Source organism: Leptonotus elevatus, chromosome 1 (genome assembly GCF_054856555.1).
Source record: "Leptonotus elevatus isolate MCC_2025b chromosome 1, RoL_Lele_1.0, whole genome shotgun sequence".
Lineage (NCBI taxonomy): Eukaryota > Metazoa > Chordata > Actinopteri > Syngnathiformes > Syngnathidae > Leptonotus > Leptonotus elevatus.
In genome coordinates, this window is record NC_141239.1 from 17,180,363 (window position 1) to 17,201,275 (window position 20,913).

Genomic DNA, 20,913 nt, shown 5'->3' on the forward strand with positions numbered 1-20,913 from the left:
CACCTGCTATGTGATGAGGTATTTATTATGTATGCATGAGCAAGACAGCTTTTCATCCCTCAGCAGTCATCAATTTCACTCCAATTTGCAGACGTCATTCACTGGTGAGTTCCAATTTTCCAGTATGAAGCGTTATGGATGATCATGTGATACTATTTCACAAATACAAATTACACATTGATAGATAAGGACAATAAAACAGATGAAGCAGAATGAAAAATGACGTGGAAAAAAAAAAGGAAGCAAGTCATAAATCAAAAATAAAAAGCTTTTTAATGTGGCACAGTCACGTGCAATGATGATACAGTTGCCTCAAATTCAAAGACATGTGTTGGATAAAAAGTTGAAATATAAAGTTCATATTTTAAATAAAAGCAACTGCGGTTTTGGTTATGTGATGACTGATGGACCGGTTCGACCAGTCCTGTGATGGAGCTGGGAAATCTTGAGAGCGATTGTAGCTAGCGGTGCCAGCACCACCTGTCCCACAAAAACAACATATGGTCAGAGTAGAAATGATATGATAAAAAAAAAAAGTCGACGTCACAAAGTTGCATTATTATAAACTGCAGATTAACTCATTCACTGCCATTGACGGCTAAAAACGTCAAAAATTAATTTGAACTATTTCTATTCGTTTAACATTTTCCCCCTTTTTTGTTAAAAAGAGTATGAAAAGCTATACTTTTTTATTGTACATTTAGAACAGATATACAATTAGTGATTAATCGTGAATTAACTAGTAAAGTCATGTGATTAATTACGATTAAAATTTTAATCATCTGACGCTCCAAATTTTTTATCTTTTCTTCTTAAAAAAAAAAAAAATCCATTCACTGCCATTGACGGCTATAAACGTCGAAAATTAATTTAAACTATTTCTATGCGTTTAACATTTTTTCCACTTTTGTTAACAAGAGTATGAAAACCTTGAATTGTTTTCATTGTACATTTAGAACAGATATACAATTTGCTATTAATCATGAGTTAACTAGTGAAGTCATACGATTAATTACAAATAAAATTTTAATTGCCTGTTGCTCCTAATTTTTTATATATATTTTTAAATGAATTTATAATTCCAAAAGATCCTTGTAACTTCTGGCATATTGTAGGAGTGTCCAAACTATGGCGCGGGGGCCATTTGCAGCCCACCATCCACTTTTGCGGCCACGGCATATACTCAAAATGAGGGAAGGTGTCGAACAAATAGATGCCACTACTACTAATAAATTGGTTTATATATTGTATATATATTTTTTTAGATTATGCAAAGATAAGAATAAACAATTTATGACTGAATAATAACAATGTGGTGGAGGTATTCAATTTGAGAAGCAAAATTGTTTCCTCCACTTTCTGCTCTGTGTCAAAGTCCGATCAGAAAGCTGTTATGTTGCAGTTTTTCAAAAATAACTAGACAATATAAAGAATAAATAACTGTTTGCTTGCTTGATTTCAGTGTGCTAAATACATTCAAGACAAATAATTTCTGTATTTTTTCTGTATGTGGCCAGAAGATGAAAAAGTTTGGACACCCAGCATTCTAACACTACAATCTTAAAACATTGGAGACAAATAATTATATATTTCAAATTATTTTGTTGTAAGTTGGTTTTATGCATATTTACCTGTGTTTCCTGAAAGACATCTTCCTTCTCATAGCTTTCCAAGTAAATTCGAACTGTGGCCCCGCCACTACATGTACCACTCAGTCTGTAGATGATTCGAGAGCCATCAGAGAAGATTATCCGCAGACCCTACAGAGGAAATGTCAATTTACAGACATTTCGACTGTGTTGACACACCACACAGCACAGTGTATTTAAATGTAATGCAGTATTTGTGATACACAGCACCTGGTTCCGCGTGATACTGCTGTCAACTGGGTCTGTGTATTCAAAATTGTCCGCCTTTTCCACTCGGTAGATTTTGTCTTCCACTGCAAATCGTCGCTTCACAAAGGACTTGTCTGCAATCATGATCTCCAGATCTTCCATCATTTCACAGGCTGCATCAATGTCTACGTTCTCATAGTCATATCTGGAGCAAACAAAACAAAACAAAACAAAAAAGGATTGTATTCTAATGTAATATCCAACATCTTCAGAAGTGTTTCTCTTGAATTTAGAATGTTAAACTACACTGCTGCATTACATGCACAAAGACGGTTAGATCGTGCATGTGCATGTAACACCCACTAGATGGCAGTAATGCTCAGCAAAAAAAACGTTTCCCCCTCCAAATCTGGTTTGACCAATCTGTAATATACACCGCTTATTCTCATTAAGGTCATGTGTAATCTGGAGCCTATACCATCTGATTTTAGGCAAGAGGCGGTTACACCTCGTGCTGGTCTCCACGTAAACATAATACATTCACACATGCAGAGTTTTCAATGAACCTAACATAGCAAATGATTTTGCTATCTCTCACTTTTGATTCATTTAATGACAGAAGGTCTAAATGTGGCAGTCCCTGAACTCGGCTGCTTTTGGCCACATCAGACCTGGTGAAGTAGTTTCTTCCATATTTTAGCCAGTGGTATTTAAGTATATCTTCCACACTTTGCCTTCTTGTCGCAAGGATGGACAGCCACGCCAGCGCAGCCCAAAGCCCATCCTTCTCCCGAATATGGTCTCCACCTGAAACATGATATGGGACAAAGCAATCATACACTAAAAAAATACTAAGAATATGTCATAACAAGGCTGAAGTATTACTTGTTCCAAAGCTTTCTTCTCCACACAAAGACAGTCTTCCAGCATCCATTAGGTTTCCAAAGAACTTCCACCCATTGGGAGTTTCATATAGCTCTATTTTTGTTGCCTTGGCTACTCTGCAAGAAATACAGAAATAGAAATTATTTGAAGCACACGCAGATAGAATTGAGACTGAAGCAAAACCACAAAACGTGATAAATACATTTGAAGGTCATCTAAGGTTATCTAAAGATAGTCAAAGCTAGCCAAGCTTTAGCTCATTGGTTTTTAATATACAATGGAACCTCTTCGGTCGAACACCAATCCCAGTCCCATAAAATGATGGAAATGTATGCCGGAGATAGAGTCTGATGGTCTGGACTGCATCAAGTATTCCACAAAAAAAAGTATATAGGATTAAAAAAAGTACAACTAATCCAATAATTTCAGTCTTTATTAATAACCGTTCAAAATATTACAAATTCTCAGAATGTCTAGATGAGCAATGAGTCATGAAGTCTGATTTCTTGAGCACTGCAACTCATCTGTGCATTCATGACATGGCAGGGCGCTCCAGTACTATAAAAACAACAACCCGTCTCTGTTTTTTCTTCAAACTGTCTGTTCTTGTTCCCAACTTTTCTCTTCATATCAAGTCTTGAAAAAGTCACTCCAGAATTACGTTTCACCGAAAGCTGTCAGGAGTCTGAGATGTGGTAGCCCATGAGTGTTTACAAACAAACAACTGTGTGGGTCACAAAATACCATCCTGTGGGCTGCAAATGGCCCCCAGGCCACAAGTTTGAGACCCCTGGTATATAAAGTGTTTATATAGCAATATTCAAGCTGTATAAAGTTAAACAATTGAGCGTAAGGGAGCTTTTGCGCCATTGCGGGATGGAATGCAGCCGACTCCCGGCCAATCGAAGCCGCTCCCCCTGTTCCCATTAAAAATCATGGCGGTGGAAGTATACACATGCTTTGACATTGCGGAAGCAGAAATGGACTCATTAGGGTCTGAGAGATGAGATTGGTGTGCGCAAATGCATTCAATCTGTTCTCTCCTGAAAATGTGGGTCACATTTTGTATAACTTTGTAGCATTCAACTCAAGAGGCTCTACTGCAATCAACACATTACCAGGCCAAGCGTTTTACCTGTCTAAGGCTGCACTTGTGGGCATGCTGCGGGCGAAGCCCCTCACCCCTCGGTGCTGAAAGTATGGGATGCAAAAGATGTTGTCAGCAATCACGGCCACAGAGTCAGACGGGGTGACAAAGAGGCCGTGCTTCCCGAGGATCATGTTTCGATCCTACAGAGCCAATAAGTAGACAGAAAGAATGAGTAAAGACCTCCGGTTCACATTAATTCTAGTCACAGATGTCTGATTTATTTCAATTGCGAAACACAACAATTTGCTTCTATTGTTTTCTTAACATCTAAATGTAGGGGCACACACCCCATCACCATCAAACGCTGCGGCAAAGTCATGCTCTCCATCCCGCATGCTGTCAACCAGGTCTGCGGCGTAGATGAGGTTGGGATCGGGACGTTGACCTCCAAAGTCCTCCATTGGGACACAATTAACGGCAGAATCGGCAGGACAGCCCAACTCCTCGCACAGAATACGCTTCACGTATGGACCTACCACTACAGTGGAAACAGGTGGGACACTATAAGACAAACATGAACCTGCGGGCGGCTTACCTGTTGTATGAAGTTGGACTGTGGACTTGAGCTTGGGAACATATACATTTATTGTAAGTCACAGAAAGCTGATGATAGATATTTTGGACAACTGAAAGAGGCTAACTCAGAGGTCTGCAACCTGCGGCTCTGGAGCCACATTCGGCTTTTTAGTCCCTCTCCTATTGCTCCCTGTGGATCTCTAAAAAATGAAATAAAATACTAGAAATTACTTTTTTTTTTTTTTTTTACATACTTATATTTATTTTTAGATCAAACATTCTTTAAATGAATTAATGACTTGGATTTAAAATGAATAATTAAAATATTCAAAAAATGTCAGTTCAAAATTCTCAGACGAAAGGTAAATGAAAAAGTTAAAAACAACTACAAAAAACACCCTAAAAATGTCCAAAAAGGAAGAGGAAAAGTAGAAAATGACCATGAAATAAAAATGGAATTGCCAAAAATGTCGGAGAAATGAATTAAAAAAAAAGGCAGAAAAAAAGTAACTATAAAATATCCAAAACAAGTACTGAAAATTAAATGTCAGAAAATGGATGCAGAAAATAGCCACAAGATGTACTAAAAAAGGAAAAAGAGGCTGAAAATCACAATATGTCTATAAAATTACCAGAAATGTAAGACATTTTAAAGAAAGGCAGAAAAGCCTAAAAATATGTGAAAAACGAAGACTGAAATAATATATATATATATATATATATATATTATTTTTTTTTAAACGGAGGACGAAAGGTAGAAGAAAATGAATCTCAAACTATTGGATGCTACATCTTTTTCTGTTATAGTGCAGCTCTATTAACTCATTCACTGCCATTGACGACTATAGACGTCAAAAATTCATTTGAACTATTTCTAATAGTTTAACATTTTTTCCACTTTTGCTAACAAGAGTATGAAAACAGATTTTTTTTATTATACATTCAGAACAGATGTAAAATGTGTGACTAATCGTTAGTTAACTATTGAGGTCATGTGATTAATTACAATTAAAAAAAGAATTATCGCCTCATGCCCCTAATTTTTGAAAAAATTATTTAAAACAAGGGGCGTCAGACGATTAAAATTTGTATTTGTAATTAATCTCATGACTTCAATAGTTGACTCACGATTAATAACACATTATATATCTGTTATAAATGTACAATAATTTTTTGTCTAGGTTTTCATAAAAAATGTAATGAAAAAAATGTTAAACTAAGAGAAATAGTTCACATGATTTTTGGACGTCTATAGTCGTCGATGGCAGTGAATGAGTTAAGCGCCTGGGCGCACAGTACATCCGGCTAACACGATCACATAGTTTCGTTCATCACAATGTTCAAATGTTTTGTGGCTCCAAACATTTTTGGTTATTTATTTGGCCTAAAATGGCTCTTTTGACAGTAAAGGTTACTGACCACTGGTTCTAATTGAATCCCTCAGGAAAAGAAGTGTGAACCTCATGCAAACAATGTGAACACGTGCTACGCTGGAGTCAAACAAAGATTTTACATGTTCGTTAATCAGATAGATCGACACCTAAACTACGTTTTCACCTCCATGCATGGCATCCAGTCTTATCGTGATGTGGTCCTCGCCGGATAGGAGCTCCTTCAGGGCAGCAAAGTCAAAAATATTCCTCATCAAGTTAGCATAGGACTCCACAGCATCCACAATTTCAACTTGAAATGACATGGAGGAGAAACTTTGAGTTTTGCTGGTTTTGTGCGTCAAAATGTACATTTCTTCAATTTTGCTTTTGATTAAATTACCTGTGAAAGGTTTGAATTTATTCTCCAGATCAAATGTCTGTTTGCCCAGCGTCATTAGATCCAGTCTGAGTCCGGGGCAGATGGCAAACTCTTCAATGGTTCTGCTGATCTGGTAGATTTTGCTGGTGACAGCATCATTGGCCGGTCCTTGATGAGGCATGAATGAGTGAATGTTTTTTTTTTTTTTTCGTTTCAAACATCTCTATGCATCTCGTGCCTTGTACAGTCTGGCTCAGTGACTCTGAGAACATTCTCTCGTAGGATACTATTACTTTTAACTGATGCTCCTGCATACCTCCATTTGCAGTGTTGAACTTGATGCCAAAGTCTCCATCAGGCCCCGCTGGATTGTGACTGGCGGTGAGGATGATGCCACCAATGGCTTTGAATTTCCTGATCACGCAGGAGCAGGCCGGTGTGGACATTAGTCCATGGTGACCAATGATGAGACAGCCCACCTGAGAAAATGTCACAGGTACATGTCATTGCGTGTTTTACTCGAATTGGTGTTAGCAGGCATAGCACTTTTGTGGATTTGATGTGTTTCTTGCTCCAAGGAGTAAAATTTCACTTCACCAATGTAAGTTGAGGCACTTGAAGAGCAGGTTGTGTATTTCACGCTTGTAAATTGCGTCAAGATTATTCCCTGAGCATGGAAAGTGAAGATGTACTGCAAAGATATAACCATCCTTTCATTTTCTATACTGTTTACCTGTTTAGGTTTATGGGGAGCTGGTAACTACAACCTGAATTGATTGCATGATAATTGCAGGACACATGCAGAAAAATAACCTGACATTGACATTCACTCTGATTCTGAGAGAAAACTGAACCCTTACACTATTAGTTGACCTCATTCAAACATATTCAGTATTAAATTAATTGGAATACAATTATTATTAAATGTAATTATTACAATATAATGTTCTATGCAGCCCCACAAGTTTAAACACGACCTTCTGATTACGTTTATGGAATATGAATTAAGCAGCAAAATCCACCCGTTTTTGTCCATCTCAGGGGACGGCCATTTTGCCACTTGCTGTTGATCAAAAATGACATCATCACAGTGACTGGCGACTCAAGTGATGACCAATCGCGGCTCACCTGTTTTCTGAGTGCGGTCATGTGACGTCACTAGCTGAGCCTTGATTGGTCGACGTTACCTGAGCAACTGTGATCTCATTTACAGTGGACAGCAAGTGGCAAAATGGCCGCCCCCTGAGATGGATAAAAACAGGTGGATTCTGCTGCTTAATTCATATTCCACAAACACAACCGTAATCAGAATGTTGTGGTTAGACTAGTGGGGGCACATATAACACGTAGCTTGAAGACTTGAGGGTTGTGATGCATCTAATTTTAGAAGCACTATTATGCACTGCCCTTATTGTTCTTCTTCTTCTTCTCATTGTACTTTAAAGTCTGCGTACTGCTATACAGTACCTGTAGTTGGTTTGGAGATAGTGGTTTTAAAAATGTTATAAAAAAAACAAAACACAACTCTATGAGGTTTGAGATATCTTAAAAAAAACTAAAGCTAATACTAAAACTAATGCAAACAAAACTAAAATTCAGCATTTGGGGGTGGGGGGGGCCCTAAGAAACCTCCTCTAACTAACTAAATTTAAAAACAAAACTAAATATTAATAATAATAATAATGATGATGATGATAATAATAATAAATTAACAATAATAAAATGATAAAAAAAGCTGTATTGAAAATTCCAAAACGTTTATAACCCAAGTTAGAACAAAAACAATGAAGGACTTATATAACTGGTTTATACACACAAAGTAACAATTCTAAGGATGCTCGCACTGTGCATGGACAAATTAAGTAAATGAACACAGATGGTGTCACTGACCCCGTTGGCAGCTGCCATCTGCACAATAACCTCAATGGCTGTTTGGTTAAAGAAGCGTCCATCTCCCCCCACCACCACTGCCGAACCCTGGCGGTCACGGAGGTCAACGGAGGAGAAGATACTCTGAATGAAGTTGTGCAGATAGTTCCTCCTGGACTGGAAGACATGGACCTTTCTCCTCAGACCGTTGGTACCAGGTCTCTGGTCAGGGTAAGGGGATGTCGGGACAGTCAGCACCCGCAAAGGACTGTTGTCCATCTTTGTTTTGAAAATTCAACCCAGTGCGGCGGCAGACCAGGCTCGAGGAAAGCTGTTGTTTTGAGAGAACGTATTACAGGGACGCAACTGCTGGCTGAAATCTTGACTGCTCCTATTATTTCCCCCGCAGTGTGCACAGTGGTTCTTACTGGACCTAAAATAACCTTTCAAACTAATGTGTGTGTGCGCAGACGCGGGGCGAGTAACCGAAGACGCTCCTTCCCACATGTGCAGGGAGATCACTGTCAAGCCATAAAGTTGTGTTTGGGTGTGTCTGTGGAAGCGAGCTGTTTGCTACGCAGCAAGGCTCCACAGTAACGACATGCAAAACATGGATGGCATCTCACTTCTAAGGAGGAGCATTAGCATTGAAAGCGGCAATCACAAATATCACTGGACAGAAATTGAAAGGAGATACAGAATATGGCGTCGACAGCGTATTGACAAAACACATTATCTACTCTAATAATAGATACAGCACAGTGGTTAGCACTGGTCCATTACAGCAAAAAGGGAAAACACACGAAGAGTGCAATTCAACTTAATGTGAGTTCGATAAAAAAGGAAAATAAAGGGAATGGTTGCCAGTCTCAGTATAAACTCAGAATATGAGTCAGCAGATTGGATGCAATCATGCAAAAGTGTGTGGTCCATGTACAATGTACATTAAAAAGAAAGAACTGCACTGCCCTCTACTGTTTATTAACAGTACCCACAAGTGTTTGATGCCAGAAAAAAGAGCCCCCCCCATATGGGATAAAATACACCAAATAATAAAAGATACAGATCTAAATTATGGTTCTATCAATATAATATTAGGGATATCTTCACCAGAAACTATATCAACATTAGGCGAAGTTGGCCATTGCTAAGTTAAGTAATACAAATCACATCATCAGATACAATGGCAGACATATTGCACAAATTGGTTTGTAAAACACTGGAACCCCGCTTATTGTATTATCGTTTTCGATCCCACCATGGTAATTATAAGGAGCGTCAATTAATATGCCAATTTTGACCATTTCTCTTTATATTTATATACTTGAAAAAAATGGTGCTAGGCTTTTAGCAACTCTCCTTCATTCATTTCTGATGAACATGACTCTAAAGACATTCATAAAACTAAATTAGCATGTTTTTTTGGATGTCATTTCTTTAGTGTTAAACCATTATCGATCTAATAAAAATAATTACACAAATGTGAAGAGGGGGTACTCACTTTTGTCAATGTGACTCAAAGGGGATCATGTTTTAAATAGAAAATGACTGTTTACAGGTTTACTGAAGAGTAAAATACTTGGAAATTATTTATTTATTGCAATAAACTGACATTTTTCCCCCCGTTTGTTCTTTAATGTATGATTTAATTAACAGGCAGATGGATGGATAGATAGATAGATAAATAGAAATATACAGAAGGAAATATTCAAATTGTATGTTAAATATATATATATTTTAAATTCATCCTAGCAATTAGCCTAGCAATTAGCCTAGCAATTAGCATGTCCTGTGTTTTTTGACACAACACTTAACGGTGTTGCTTTAAACTTCAATCCTGTGACCAGTCCCACACTGAGCCAATACCTTCTGAAATGATGGCTGCCCACACATAGCAAAGCTTTCCCGAAGAGGCCTCCGCACACTGTTTCCTGTTTCCTATTCAGCGCTTGCTGTTGTTATTTGTGATGAAGCCACCTGTCTCAGATGACGACGAGGACGCGTTGAAGGGATGGATGGATATCTGCGTGAATCTAAGCGAGTAAGAAGCTTTTCGACCCGGCTTCAAATGGATGCCTTTTCGACGGTCCGAACGTCCCTTGTGTCTCGTGAGGAAATATCTTCCGTTCAAGTTGGTGTCTCCGCAGCTATTGAACCACCAACCACCTTAAGTTTCAAGACATACAAATGAACCAAAAATATAGTTTAGACGCCTTGATTTGTCAAGCGATGACATCACCTTTACCTGTGCAGTTGCGGGCACAGTTGGGGTCCCGGTTCTTGTCATTGTTCCTGTCCTTAGTGGAGAACATCATGCCCGTGTGGTTCTTCATGGGGTCGGTCAGATCTCCTGACAGCAGCTTGAGGTGAATAGTGTAGTTGCTCTCTGGACCGCCAAGGCCGCAAGTGTATTCGATGAAGCGCTTGTTCTGTTTCCAGTCTTCCAGATGGATGTGGAGGACTGAATTGCCCCGTGCGACCAGCGAGTGAATCTTCCCGAGACCCAGCCAAAACTCCCCTGGAAGAGACATGGTTGACCACAAATGAGAAGCACAGAAAGAAACACGAGAGGGCTAGTTACAGCCACATCATTGCACAAACAAAGCAGCGACAGACTACTGCGAGACGCACAGTAAGAAAATGACTTCAACATGTATCAAAATGACCACAACACTCCCAAGTATTTTGGAGTGGAATTAATTGATTAGCATAGCGTCTTTTAAGCAGATACTTTACTTCAAAATGCTGGCTTGTTTTCCTACTCCACTCAATGGGTAGCTGTGGCTTTTGAGCAGATTGGGTTGAAGATTGCACCCGGATGGACGAAAGAGCTGAAGCCGGCCGGCATTTTTGGATAGTTTTAGAAGTAAATTTTATTTAACATTCTTAGACAACGTTGATGGTGACTGAAAGTGTGTGAGGTATTACAAATAAAAAATAAATAAATTAAAAAAATTAAAAAAAACACACACCAAAATAAACTCTCTCACACATAAAATATGAAGTAAAAAAAAAGAAAGTCTCACTCACAAAATAAAAGAAGTGTTTCACTCAAAAAACAGAATTGTTGAACCAACTTAAACAATTGCTTCAATTGGTGACACAACATTTGAATTAAGTTAATCCAAATATATGAGTTTAATGAAGAACTGATACCGGTAATTAATTAAACTTAAATAGGCTATTCACTTTAAATAACTTAAATAATTGCTTCAATTGGTGACACACGTTTGAATTAAATTAATCCAAATATATTAGTTTAATGAACAACTGATAATTAATTAAATTTAAATATTCACTTTGGATTAACCTAATTCAATTGTGTGTTACCAATTGAAGCAATTATTTAAGTTGGCTATTGTTAGAGTGTAAAAGTATTACAGCGTATTACTGCCACGCATAATTTATTAGTATCTTTTTTTAGAGGGCGGGGGCAATATTCAGAGAACAAATTTGCAAGAAAAAAACTCAGAAACTTACAAGGAATACACGTCGCGTACTACTCTCGATGTGTGTGCCAATACTTTTCGGACGGGTTTTCAAATAAGAAGATAGTAATGGCTTTAACCATATCATGTTAAGCGATCCAACTTTGAAGCGTTGGGTACTGCCAGCGACAAAGACGCTTGCTTTGCGAATGTCCCCACCCTGATGATCAAGCATTTAAGGTAATTTGTTAAAACATAAATTTACTAGTGCATTTGCGTTTCCAGAATTATTATTTACACATTCATATATTTATTTTAATTTTTTTTGTACAAGTAGGCTAGTAGCTAAGTTGATGTGTCGAATCTTTTGCTCCCCACCATTCACTTGTATTTACCTAAAGTATGCTAGCTTCTGATTGGTTAGTGTTAGTCAGCTGATAGGGGATCAGGAAGTGTTGTCGCTCTTGCTGCCATGTATGACAGTAAAGTTTAAATTAAGAATAAATCTGCCTCCATCCCGCCTTTTCATTTGATAAACGAAGTCCCATTAACCACCGCCAAATCCTCACGTTAGACCATAGCGACCCTACGAGTTTTTTTCTCGCAAATTTTTAACTTTATAAAGTGGCAGATGTATGTGTGAGAAGTTTTTTTTAGATGTGAGTTTTTTTTGTGTATGATAATAAGAATGCATTTCATTTACTGTATATGGCGCTTTATCTTTTGTTTTCACACACTCAAAGCTCTTACAACGGATGCATTATTTACGCACTCGCACATTCTAACTGGTGGCGGTAAACTACAGCCACAGCTGCCCTGGGGCAGGCTGACAGGCGTGGCTGCCGGTGTGCGCCTACGGCCCCTCCGACCACCACCAAACATTTGCACCTGCCATACACCAGGGTGAGCGGCGTGTGTGACGTGTCTTTCCTAAGGACACAATGACACATGACTTGAAGATAGCAGGAACTGAACAGCTGACCCTTGGGTTACTTGACAACGGCAATGAGAGGTAAATGTTATTTTGGCCTTTGCAGCCTATCATATAAATAAAGTTTTTTTTTTTGTTTCTTTGACATACCGTGAAAATCTCCAAATCCATTTTCATATTTCTCCCAAGTTTGATCAAAGTTGACAGAGCCGTCCTTCCTTCGCTGGATGACAGTTGCTCCATGATCTAGAAGAAAGCCAATACAACAAATAAAAAATGAAGTTTTTTTTTCATTTTGCTTTTGTTCCAGCATAGTTTAAAAAGAAAAAAATGGTGCGTCTAAATAAATTAAAATACTGTGGAAAACTCAAGTTACAGTATATCAGTGGTTCAACTCAGAAAGTACTAATATAAAGACATATCGAACAGATTTCATATAGATTCAATACACTTTTTTTTTTTTATATGTAATTTTTTATATGAAACATTGAATTCATTTTTTTAAATGCCGAAATTACAAAACTACAAAAAAAAAATCTGTGATAATCTACTTTATTGGGGTGCACCTGCTTGTGTGATATGTAAAGCAAGTAATCAGCATACTGTAGCATGGAGGAAGAAAGTTTGGAAGAATGAACCCCCCCTCCCCCCCGAGAAATTACTTTACCTGCACTCATGTCACAAAACACCTTGAAGGGCTCCGATCCATTCGGTCTGATGGCGTACACTTGACTGATTTTCTCACCTCTGTTGAATACTTCATTGCAGTCTGATGGGAGATCTATTTCAAATGGAGCAAAACAAGCTTGAAATGAGCAGCGTTTAAAGTCAAACCATTTGGCTCAGTAAGCCCTGCAGATACTGTATGCCAGGCATCACTTAAGACAAAAGTAGGGTTGATGTCTGGGAAATCTAACACATTGATCTCACACACACACACACACACACACACCCACACACACACACACACACACACACACACACACACACCCACACACACACCACACACACACACACACACACACACACACACACACACACACACACACACACACACACACACACACACACACACACACACACGCACACACACACACACACACACACACAGTCAGACTGAATAAACACATTTCCTGACAGATAGCAATTCGAATATTCTATGAAGCTCCCATGCGACGCTGATACTGATCTCACCCATATCTGCAGTTTTCTTGCTGGAGTCTGAGACCAGATAAGGGCTGAGTGTTGGTGTATCGCTGTTGAAGGATTCAGGCATCCTTTCAATTGTGTCTTGGGCAAATGTGCTGGCTGTAAGCTAGGAAACATTTATTTATTTATTATTATTTATATACACATAATACATCCACCTCAGTGTTGAGACTAAAACACATTTAGTTGCAAATTCTCTAAGAACCAATAAATGAGCAGTATGAACATTTCTGTCTTTACCAGAGCTGGGCATTCTGTCAATATTGACGGAAGTTCCAGTAAAGCATCAATGATGGACGCCCGTTTTGTTGACGATTAACGAATGAAGGGAATCTTAGAATTTTTTTTGACAGACTAAGCCTTGCTGGAAGTGGGTTTTGTCCATCAGTGTAATCAATAACCAGAGTCAGTACCAACGGACCATAAATATAAACACTAGATGTCTCATCACGTGATCAGCAACGTGACCATTGGTCGGCCATCTTGGAACAGGCGACTATCTGGTTTGCTGTGCTGCAGTCAGTGGTAAAATGGATGAATACTCGTAACTCGCTGAATTCTTGACGGATTCAAAAACTGATTTGTTTATTCCAAACCTTATTAACATGACTATGATTCCGGCTGAATTAAAAAAAAAAAAAAATATTTTTGAAAACCACGTAATAGTTTGTATCATCTCTTGTGTCATATCTAACAGCAAAAATGAAAATCGGTTGAGAATTTGGGAGAGTTGAGCAATCTACGGTTATTTTTAAGTCCATTGACTGTAATGTTATGAGTGATCGAGCAGCCTTGTTCCAAGATGGCTGCCCTGTGCTCACGTTTCCTCCCATTGGCTCACAGCGCGGACGAGACATCTCGGGGTCATATCTATGGTTACGACTGTGTGCACATACTTCATGTGGAAAACAATAGGAACATAACAAAATAGTGGTGATAAAATGTAGCTTAGCATGACGGGAGCCCGGTTAAAATAACATTGACGATTACAGTTTAGTTCAGCTTGAAATATTGATGGATTGACGATGATGAATGAGTGTCACGACTGTTGACGAGTATCGAACGACGAACGCTCAAAATTCTTTGACGCGCCCATCTCTGGTCTTAGAAAATAATCATCAGGTTTTATTGACAGTTTTTCCATCGTCACAACACAGCATCCTAATGTGGGGTGTGTCCAATACTTAGTCTCAGAAAAATGCAGTGCATTTATAACCCAACGGAAACTACGAGCACAATAATAAATCTTTTCTGACAGTATCAATAAAACTGAGCATTCTTATCTTTGTAAAAGCAAAACGCTTCAGAAATGCTTTGGCTAGTGCAGGTACAAAAATGACAACAAAAATATGAAAAGCAATGTTAACGTTGCTTCAAACGTTACTACAATTGCAAGCGAGTACTTTTGATACTGTTGGGATATTCAAGATAAGGACAGCTACTTCATCACTGCTGCCTTTGTGTAAATCCTGAACCAAGAATCACTTCAGGTTATTTCTAATATGTGCGTGATTTGGACATGTCAGGGCAATTCCTTTGTTAAATTTTTTTTTTTTTAAATATTCCACTACCTTTTCTTCCAGGCTCTTGATCTTAATTCTCTGGTAGTTGAGTTGATCACTTTGCTCCCTCACAGCCTTCAGCAGCTCTGTGATGCTTTGCTCCTGGGTGTTCATCACTCCCTGGTTGAAAGAAACGAGTGAGTTAGGGAAGAGGGGCGGTGGGTAAGACCTGTTGTTCATACTAAAACATGACGTACGGACAAATCCAGAAAATGTCGCATGCACAAAAAAATAAATAAATAAATGCATGAATCTGTGCGTACGCATGAAGCCAAGCACATTCCTTTCATACATCTCAATCAATGTGGAAATATGCAAATGAGTATAAACAGTGCCTGTCAGTGGGAATGATCACTGTGCATGATCAAAATAATCAGATGATCAAATCACCACCAAAAAAAGAGGAGCTTCACAAAATGTGCTCTGGAGAAACGATGTTGAGGCCTGAAAAACGATTATTTTGAGCACAGTCCTCTGGAGTCAACACCGTCTAATAAGGTGTTGAGCTACCACAGAAGCCGCCTGGATTATTAGCTGTGTTCAGCACTCTGCGGTTCCAAACCAGTGATGTGGGATCGGCGTGAGTTCAAACCCTGAGTTGGATGGACACTGCAATAGTAAAAATGCCCCTTCCTACCACCCATCAACAAAAAAACAAAAAACATTTTGTGGACATCTAATCCGCACATCTACTGAGCTTTGCATGCAACTGCAGCCATCACTGCCCAGCATCATCTCTACGACTGTCCAACAGGGACAATTTAGTGTTCAATTAACCTACCGTGTCACGCTTGGGGGATGAAATCAGAGTACCTGCAGAATACCTACGATGCAAGATCCACACAGGTTGGGTAGAGGCTGGATTTGAACCCTGGACTGCTGAACTGTGAGGCGGACGTCTTACCAGTGGGCCACCGAGCTAGCTAAGTTTGCAATTAAAATAAAACAAAAATATATTTGTAGTCAAATAACAAAATGGCAGCAAAACAGGAAAACTGTCCCTATAAAAGTTTTTACATAAAAAATATATAAACATAAAACTGTTTTTTTTAATGTAAGAAAAACTTGCCTAAAAAACAATTTCTCCTGTCTTAAATTCTCATTTGTATTCATAAAAAATGTCAAAATTTCCTACAATAACATAGCAGTTTACTATTTAACTGCAAATAAATTTGAACTAGAAACTTAGCTGGCTTGGTGGCCCACTGGTAAGCACATAACCCTCACAGTTCAGCGGTCCAGGGTTCAAAGTTAGCCTCCAGCCTTCCTAATCAGAGCTTCCATATTCTCCTGGTCCCTCCGTGGGCATTCTCCAGGTACAGTGGTACCTCAGAGTTTGAAGATAATTTGTTCCTGCGAAGTGTTCAAAATCCGAATTGTTTAACCTCCGAAACATGTTTTCCCATAGGAAATAATGTAAATGCAATTAATCCGTTCCCAAGTTCGAACTCCGAAAATAAGTTCAAACTCCGAAGCATTTTTTACTCCGATTTTTTGGTTGAAGTCCGAATTGTACGAGTTCCGAGACGTTCAAACTCCAAGGTTCCACTGTAATTTAGTTTCCTCCCAAAACATGCATGGTTGTTTAATTGAACACTAAAATGCCCCTTGATGTGGTGATGTGGATGTTTGATCAACCAGTTCAGGTTGTACCCCACAAATTTTGTTCATACATACTTGAATCAGATATTCAATTCAGGGCAAAGTAATAAAATTGACTGTAACAAAAGCAAATTAATTAGTTTATTCCAAAGTAAAAAGTTACTTGAATGTAACTTATTTTTTTTGGGTTGTGCCAAAATAAACATATTTGATTTATATTAAATTGAAAATGATGCTTTCAACCAAATCTTGAATATAATTTGAGAAAAACTAAGAAATTTAGCTGTAACAAATTATAGCATTTTTAAAAAGATTTTTGTTTAGTCCAGCGGATCGCTTTTAGGGCGTAGCTGCTTTTTGATGACTACAATTCAGCATCACACAAAGGTTTATGAAATCGTTCTGCTGAACTTCCTGGATGAAGCAAGTGGAGGGCGAAGCCTTACCCTAAGGCCAACGATCTCTCCCACTTGGTCGCCGGTCCACAAGCCCTGAGACAGACTCCTCAGCTTCTCTTCCAGGCCTTCCACTTTGCTCTGCAGAGAGATCTTCTCCTGCATGATGGTGTCCACCTTGGAGCTGATTTTGACAGATATGCCCCTGATCTCTTCATTGTTAGCTTTCAAAACCACCGCCGTCTTCTTCAGCTCCTCTTCCTCATCCTTGATTTCACTGGCCAGCACAGAAAGTTGGTAGAATGACCGGTCGAAGATGTTGAGCTTTTGGAAGATATCATTGATCTGGCCCTTGGTCTTGTGCACAAAATCCCGCAGGCTCTGGCCCAGCTGGAGGAGGCCGTTGGCCAGGAGTCGCACGTCATCCAGAGCTGCAAAGTGCGAGCGGGTTTCAGCAGAAGCCACGGGCCCGGGGGTGGGCTGCTCCTCTTTGCCGCACAGGACAGGGAGACAGGCGCCAGCGAGAACAAAGAAGTAAATCAGACTTGTTTTCATGTTGTTGTTCTGCTTATCCTACCGCTGACAGCCGTCTCCCTCCTCTGTGACTGGCTGAGGAGCCACAGGGGGAACATCATGAGCTTTATACACTGTCACAAGCATGTTAATGATTCACTTGGATCAGATCAATTCCTGTGTGTTTGGAGTCTCCTCTTTCTCTGCGTGCCAGCCTGGAAATTCAAACTGCTAACCGTCGTTTAATGTTCATCATTATCATATTCTAGCGTGCTACACATGTTGCACAGATGTGAGATTCAGTTTGGTTGGGGTTTATTGACTTCTGTTCCCTTTGGACGGGCGATAAATAATCGCCCAGCAGTAAATTTGGGTTGACTGCCACTTAGTGCAGTTGAAGAACACTCAAGCAAGATATTGAATCATCAGTTGCTTCTGATGCAGTGTCACCTGTGTGCCCTTGAAATTTCCCTCCATTGTACCATACTACGTCACCATTTTGGGAAATACGTCTTGCCGTCTGGGAAATCCACTTTTTCACAAAAAATAACCTCAGGTGGGGTGAGTTTTGTTATATTTAACGCTGCTTCCTTGTTCGTCAGTCAGGGTGGTTCTTTGATGATGATTACATTCCATTTCGCGTCAGTCACATGACTCGAAAGTAGCACAAACTTACATACGAATGGACTATCAATAGACTCCTCACGGCCCAAGCCAGAGGGCAGCCATCTTACGTTGCCACTGTGAGAGGCAACTTCTGTTTTGTTTTTTCGCTGAAAACCAGAGGTGGGTGCGTCAATGAATTTTGAGCGTCCATCATTCGGCAATCGTCAAACTTTCTGGACACCCTTCCGTCATTGTCAATCCCTCAATATTTCAAGCGGAACCGTCAATCTTTCATTCGTTGATGTCGCAGCAAAATGAGCGTCCGTCAATGACGGATAGCCACATTTTTGACGGATTGACGATTACATTGATGGACGAAAACCACTTGCGTCAATGCAAAATGTGTCAATTTTTCAAAGTTTCTCGTCAATCGTCAACAAAATGGCCGTCCGTCTTTGACAGATTGACTGACGGACGTTTCATCAATATTGACGGAATGCCCACCTGTGCTGAAAACACCGTTATCAGTGTGTGTTTTACACTTGGATTCCTGTATGGAGTCATGAGAGACTCTCAAAGAGCCAACTTCACTGTTTGCCTCAACCGTTCGCATTATATTATCTCAGTATCAAGAATTTCGACTGACAGAGGTTAGGTTTACATTTTCGTAGCAAATTTAGTCCAGATCGGCTTTGCTTTCACAACATGATGCAGATGACTCTTCAAGTAGCACTCATATATTAATGTAAGAGAAAATTTAAAATCATATTCTTACTGATGAAAAGTGCATGGAGTGCTTCTCACAGACTTATTAGTACAACTGGTGACATGTTCACCGTAGAGACAGAACATTTTTGGTTAGAAATATTGTACATTTAATATTTAAAATTGTCTGCCCGGCTCGATTCGGACCTTATTATCAGAACAAATCCACTTTTAACACACCTTGCAGAGAAGAATTATATTATAGGACAATCTTATAAGGTCGTCGGGCATTTGACGTCCTTGGTTGGGAAGCAGCAAAACCAAGACAAAACAGCCTCATTGTGTTCTGAACATCCCAAGAATGACCTCTTCGGTCTTCAGCAATGGTATGTTGGTCACGATTAGCAAACAGACAAACAAGAGGATCACGAGCGATGCTTATCCGAAGCGGCAATCTCCAAAGAGTGATGGCACAAGCGCTTTGTTAATTGTTAACCACTCATGTAGCAGCAGCACTGCATGAGGCCCTTTTTGTTTACAAAGTAAACAAGAGTTACAAGCCTGACTTCAACCACATGGACTGATTACAACAAAGTCAAATGCTGGTTGTACAGTGGCCCGCTTTCTGGGAGGCTCTGGGTGACTGCTGGCCTTGGAGGGGTAAGGAGCGTGGAAGGGGGTGTTTAAGCCATAAACAGGCAAATGAGCAAGTTCGCCATACGATTTTGCTCATTACTGATGTGTAATCCCAGTGCTGGGGGCGGGTGCGCCTCCTGCCCCTGCCGGGTTGGGAGAGGCCCTGCTGGTCGCTCCTCTTAACTCACTCTACTCGTTTTACACAATACCTTTTGTAAATAGAATCATAGGGCACATAACACACTCCTTGTGGGGGTGGGGTAGGGTGGAGACACCGCACCCCACAACTAGGAGGGGTGGGGAGCCATTGGTTGGGGCAGACCGCAGTATTAAGCAGTGCTGCGGTCCACCACGCCCTCTTATTTATTTTTAATGCACCACCAACATATTTCTGGGAAGCAGGTGGATTGGAGCTTGGGGGTATCATTTCCCTCTGCTCCATCTCACCTGCTCCCAATTTTAATGCACCGTGACACCACACACGCACGCCCCCCCCAGCCCCCCCCCAACACACTTGTATATACATTTGGTGGGGGTCACATAAACGGTGTAGGGGTAGAGTTCGCCAGTCTGTGAGCTGGCGAACTCAGTAACAGAGTTAGTTTTCACTAAGCACGCTGGCAAGATGACCAGGGCCTTTCCCCGCCGGGCCTGGGGTCCGGGGGTGCCGCCCGTCCCCCGGTGCTCTCTTCTCCCCTTCCGTGCCCAGTGTTCCGCCCCACCACGCGGCTGGAGGTGGGTGGGCGCGGGTGCCCTCACTATTCCACTGTCCGGCCCCTCTCTGGCACCGACTCCTGGGCTATCGCTGAATCGGTGGAGGCTGATGTCTGTGGATCTCACTCTGCTTCATCTATCCTTCCTTCCTTTCTTTAGTCTTTCCTTTGGTCTCTTGAGGTCTCCCTAATTTGTTGGAATTGAGATGTTTCTGGGGTTGGTGAAAGATTCTGGTTTGCAACCCTTTGGGTAGTAGGTGGTGTCTGATCGGTGCTGGTTTTCACTTTTCTTTCTTTTCTTTGATCCTTCCACGGGTCTCCTGACAACTTTACGACTCTGGCGGGATTCTGAAGTCTTCGGTTTAGGTGAAGGGTCTGGGATTTTTAATAGATTTTAGGTGAATTAATGAGCACAAACTCACACGCACGCACATATGCACACACGTACATACGCACGCACACACACATGCATGCACACACACGCACTTAAAAAATAAAAAAAGAACAATGATGATGCATGTTGAATCGGTAAGATTACCGAATGAACAATACTGAGTTCTCTCAAAAATAAATAAATAAATAAAAATAAATAAATAATCCCAG

At 40.0% G+C, this 20,913-nt stretch overlaps 2 protein-coding genes across 3 annotated transcripts; both read right to left on the reverse strand.

Annotated features, from left to right (window-relative positions):
* Positions 1–39: 39 nt before the first annotated feature.
* On the reverse strand, positions 40–8,824 carry LOC147181102 (phosphoglucomutase-1-like). Of its 2 annotated transcripts, XM_086078579.1 has the most exons (11): positions 8,032–8,824; positions 6,458–6,620; positions 6,163–6,309; positions 5,947–6,072; positions 4,161–4,351; positions 3,859–4,013; positions 2,724–2,839; positions 2,510–2,645; positions 1,860–2,043; positions 1,632–1,760; positions 40–480 (listed from the first exon to the last, which is right to left on the reverse strand). In XM_086078579.1, exons 1-11 carry the CDS (start codon positions 8,287–8,289, stop codon positions 391–393), a joined length of 1,695 nt encoding a protein of 564 aa, XP_085934705.1. In that variant the 5' UTR covers positions 8,290–8,824; the 3' UTR covers positions 40–390. The 2 variants fall into 2 exon arrangements, with proteins under 2 accessions (XP_085934705.1, XP_085934713.1); XM_086078587.1 differs by lacking the exons at positions 40–480; positions 1,632–1,760 and having other exon boundaries at positions 1,910–2,043; positions 2,437–2,645.
* Positions 8,825–8,975: 151 nt separating this feature from the next.
* LOC147181103 (angiopoietin-related protein 3-like) lies at positions 8,976–17,743 on the reverse strand. The gene is made up of 7 exons (XM_086078612.1): positions 17,189–17,743; positions 15,150–15,260; positions 13,564–13,684; positions 13,037–13,150; positions 12,520–12,615; positions 10,256–10,528; positions 8,976–10,176 (listed from the first exon to the last, which is right to left on the reverse strand). The coding sequence occupies exons 1-7, from the start codon at positions 17,690–17,692 to the stop codon at positions 9,953–9,955; spliced, it is 1,443 nt and encodes a 480-aa protein (XP_085934738.1). The 5' UTR covers positions 17,693–17,743; the 3' UTR covers positions 8,976–9,952.
* Between the last annotated feature and the right edge of the window lie 3,170 nt (positions 17,744–20,913).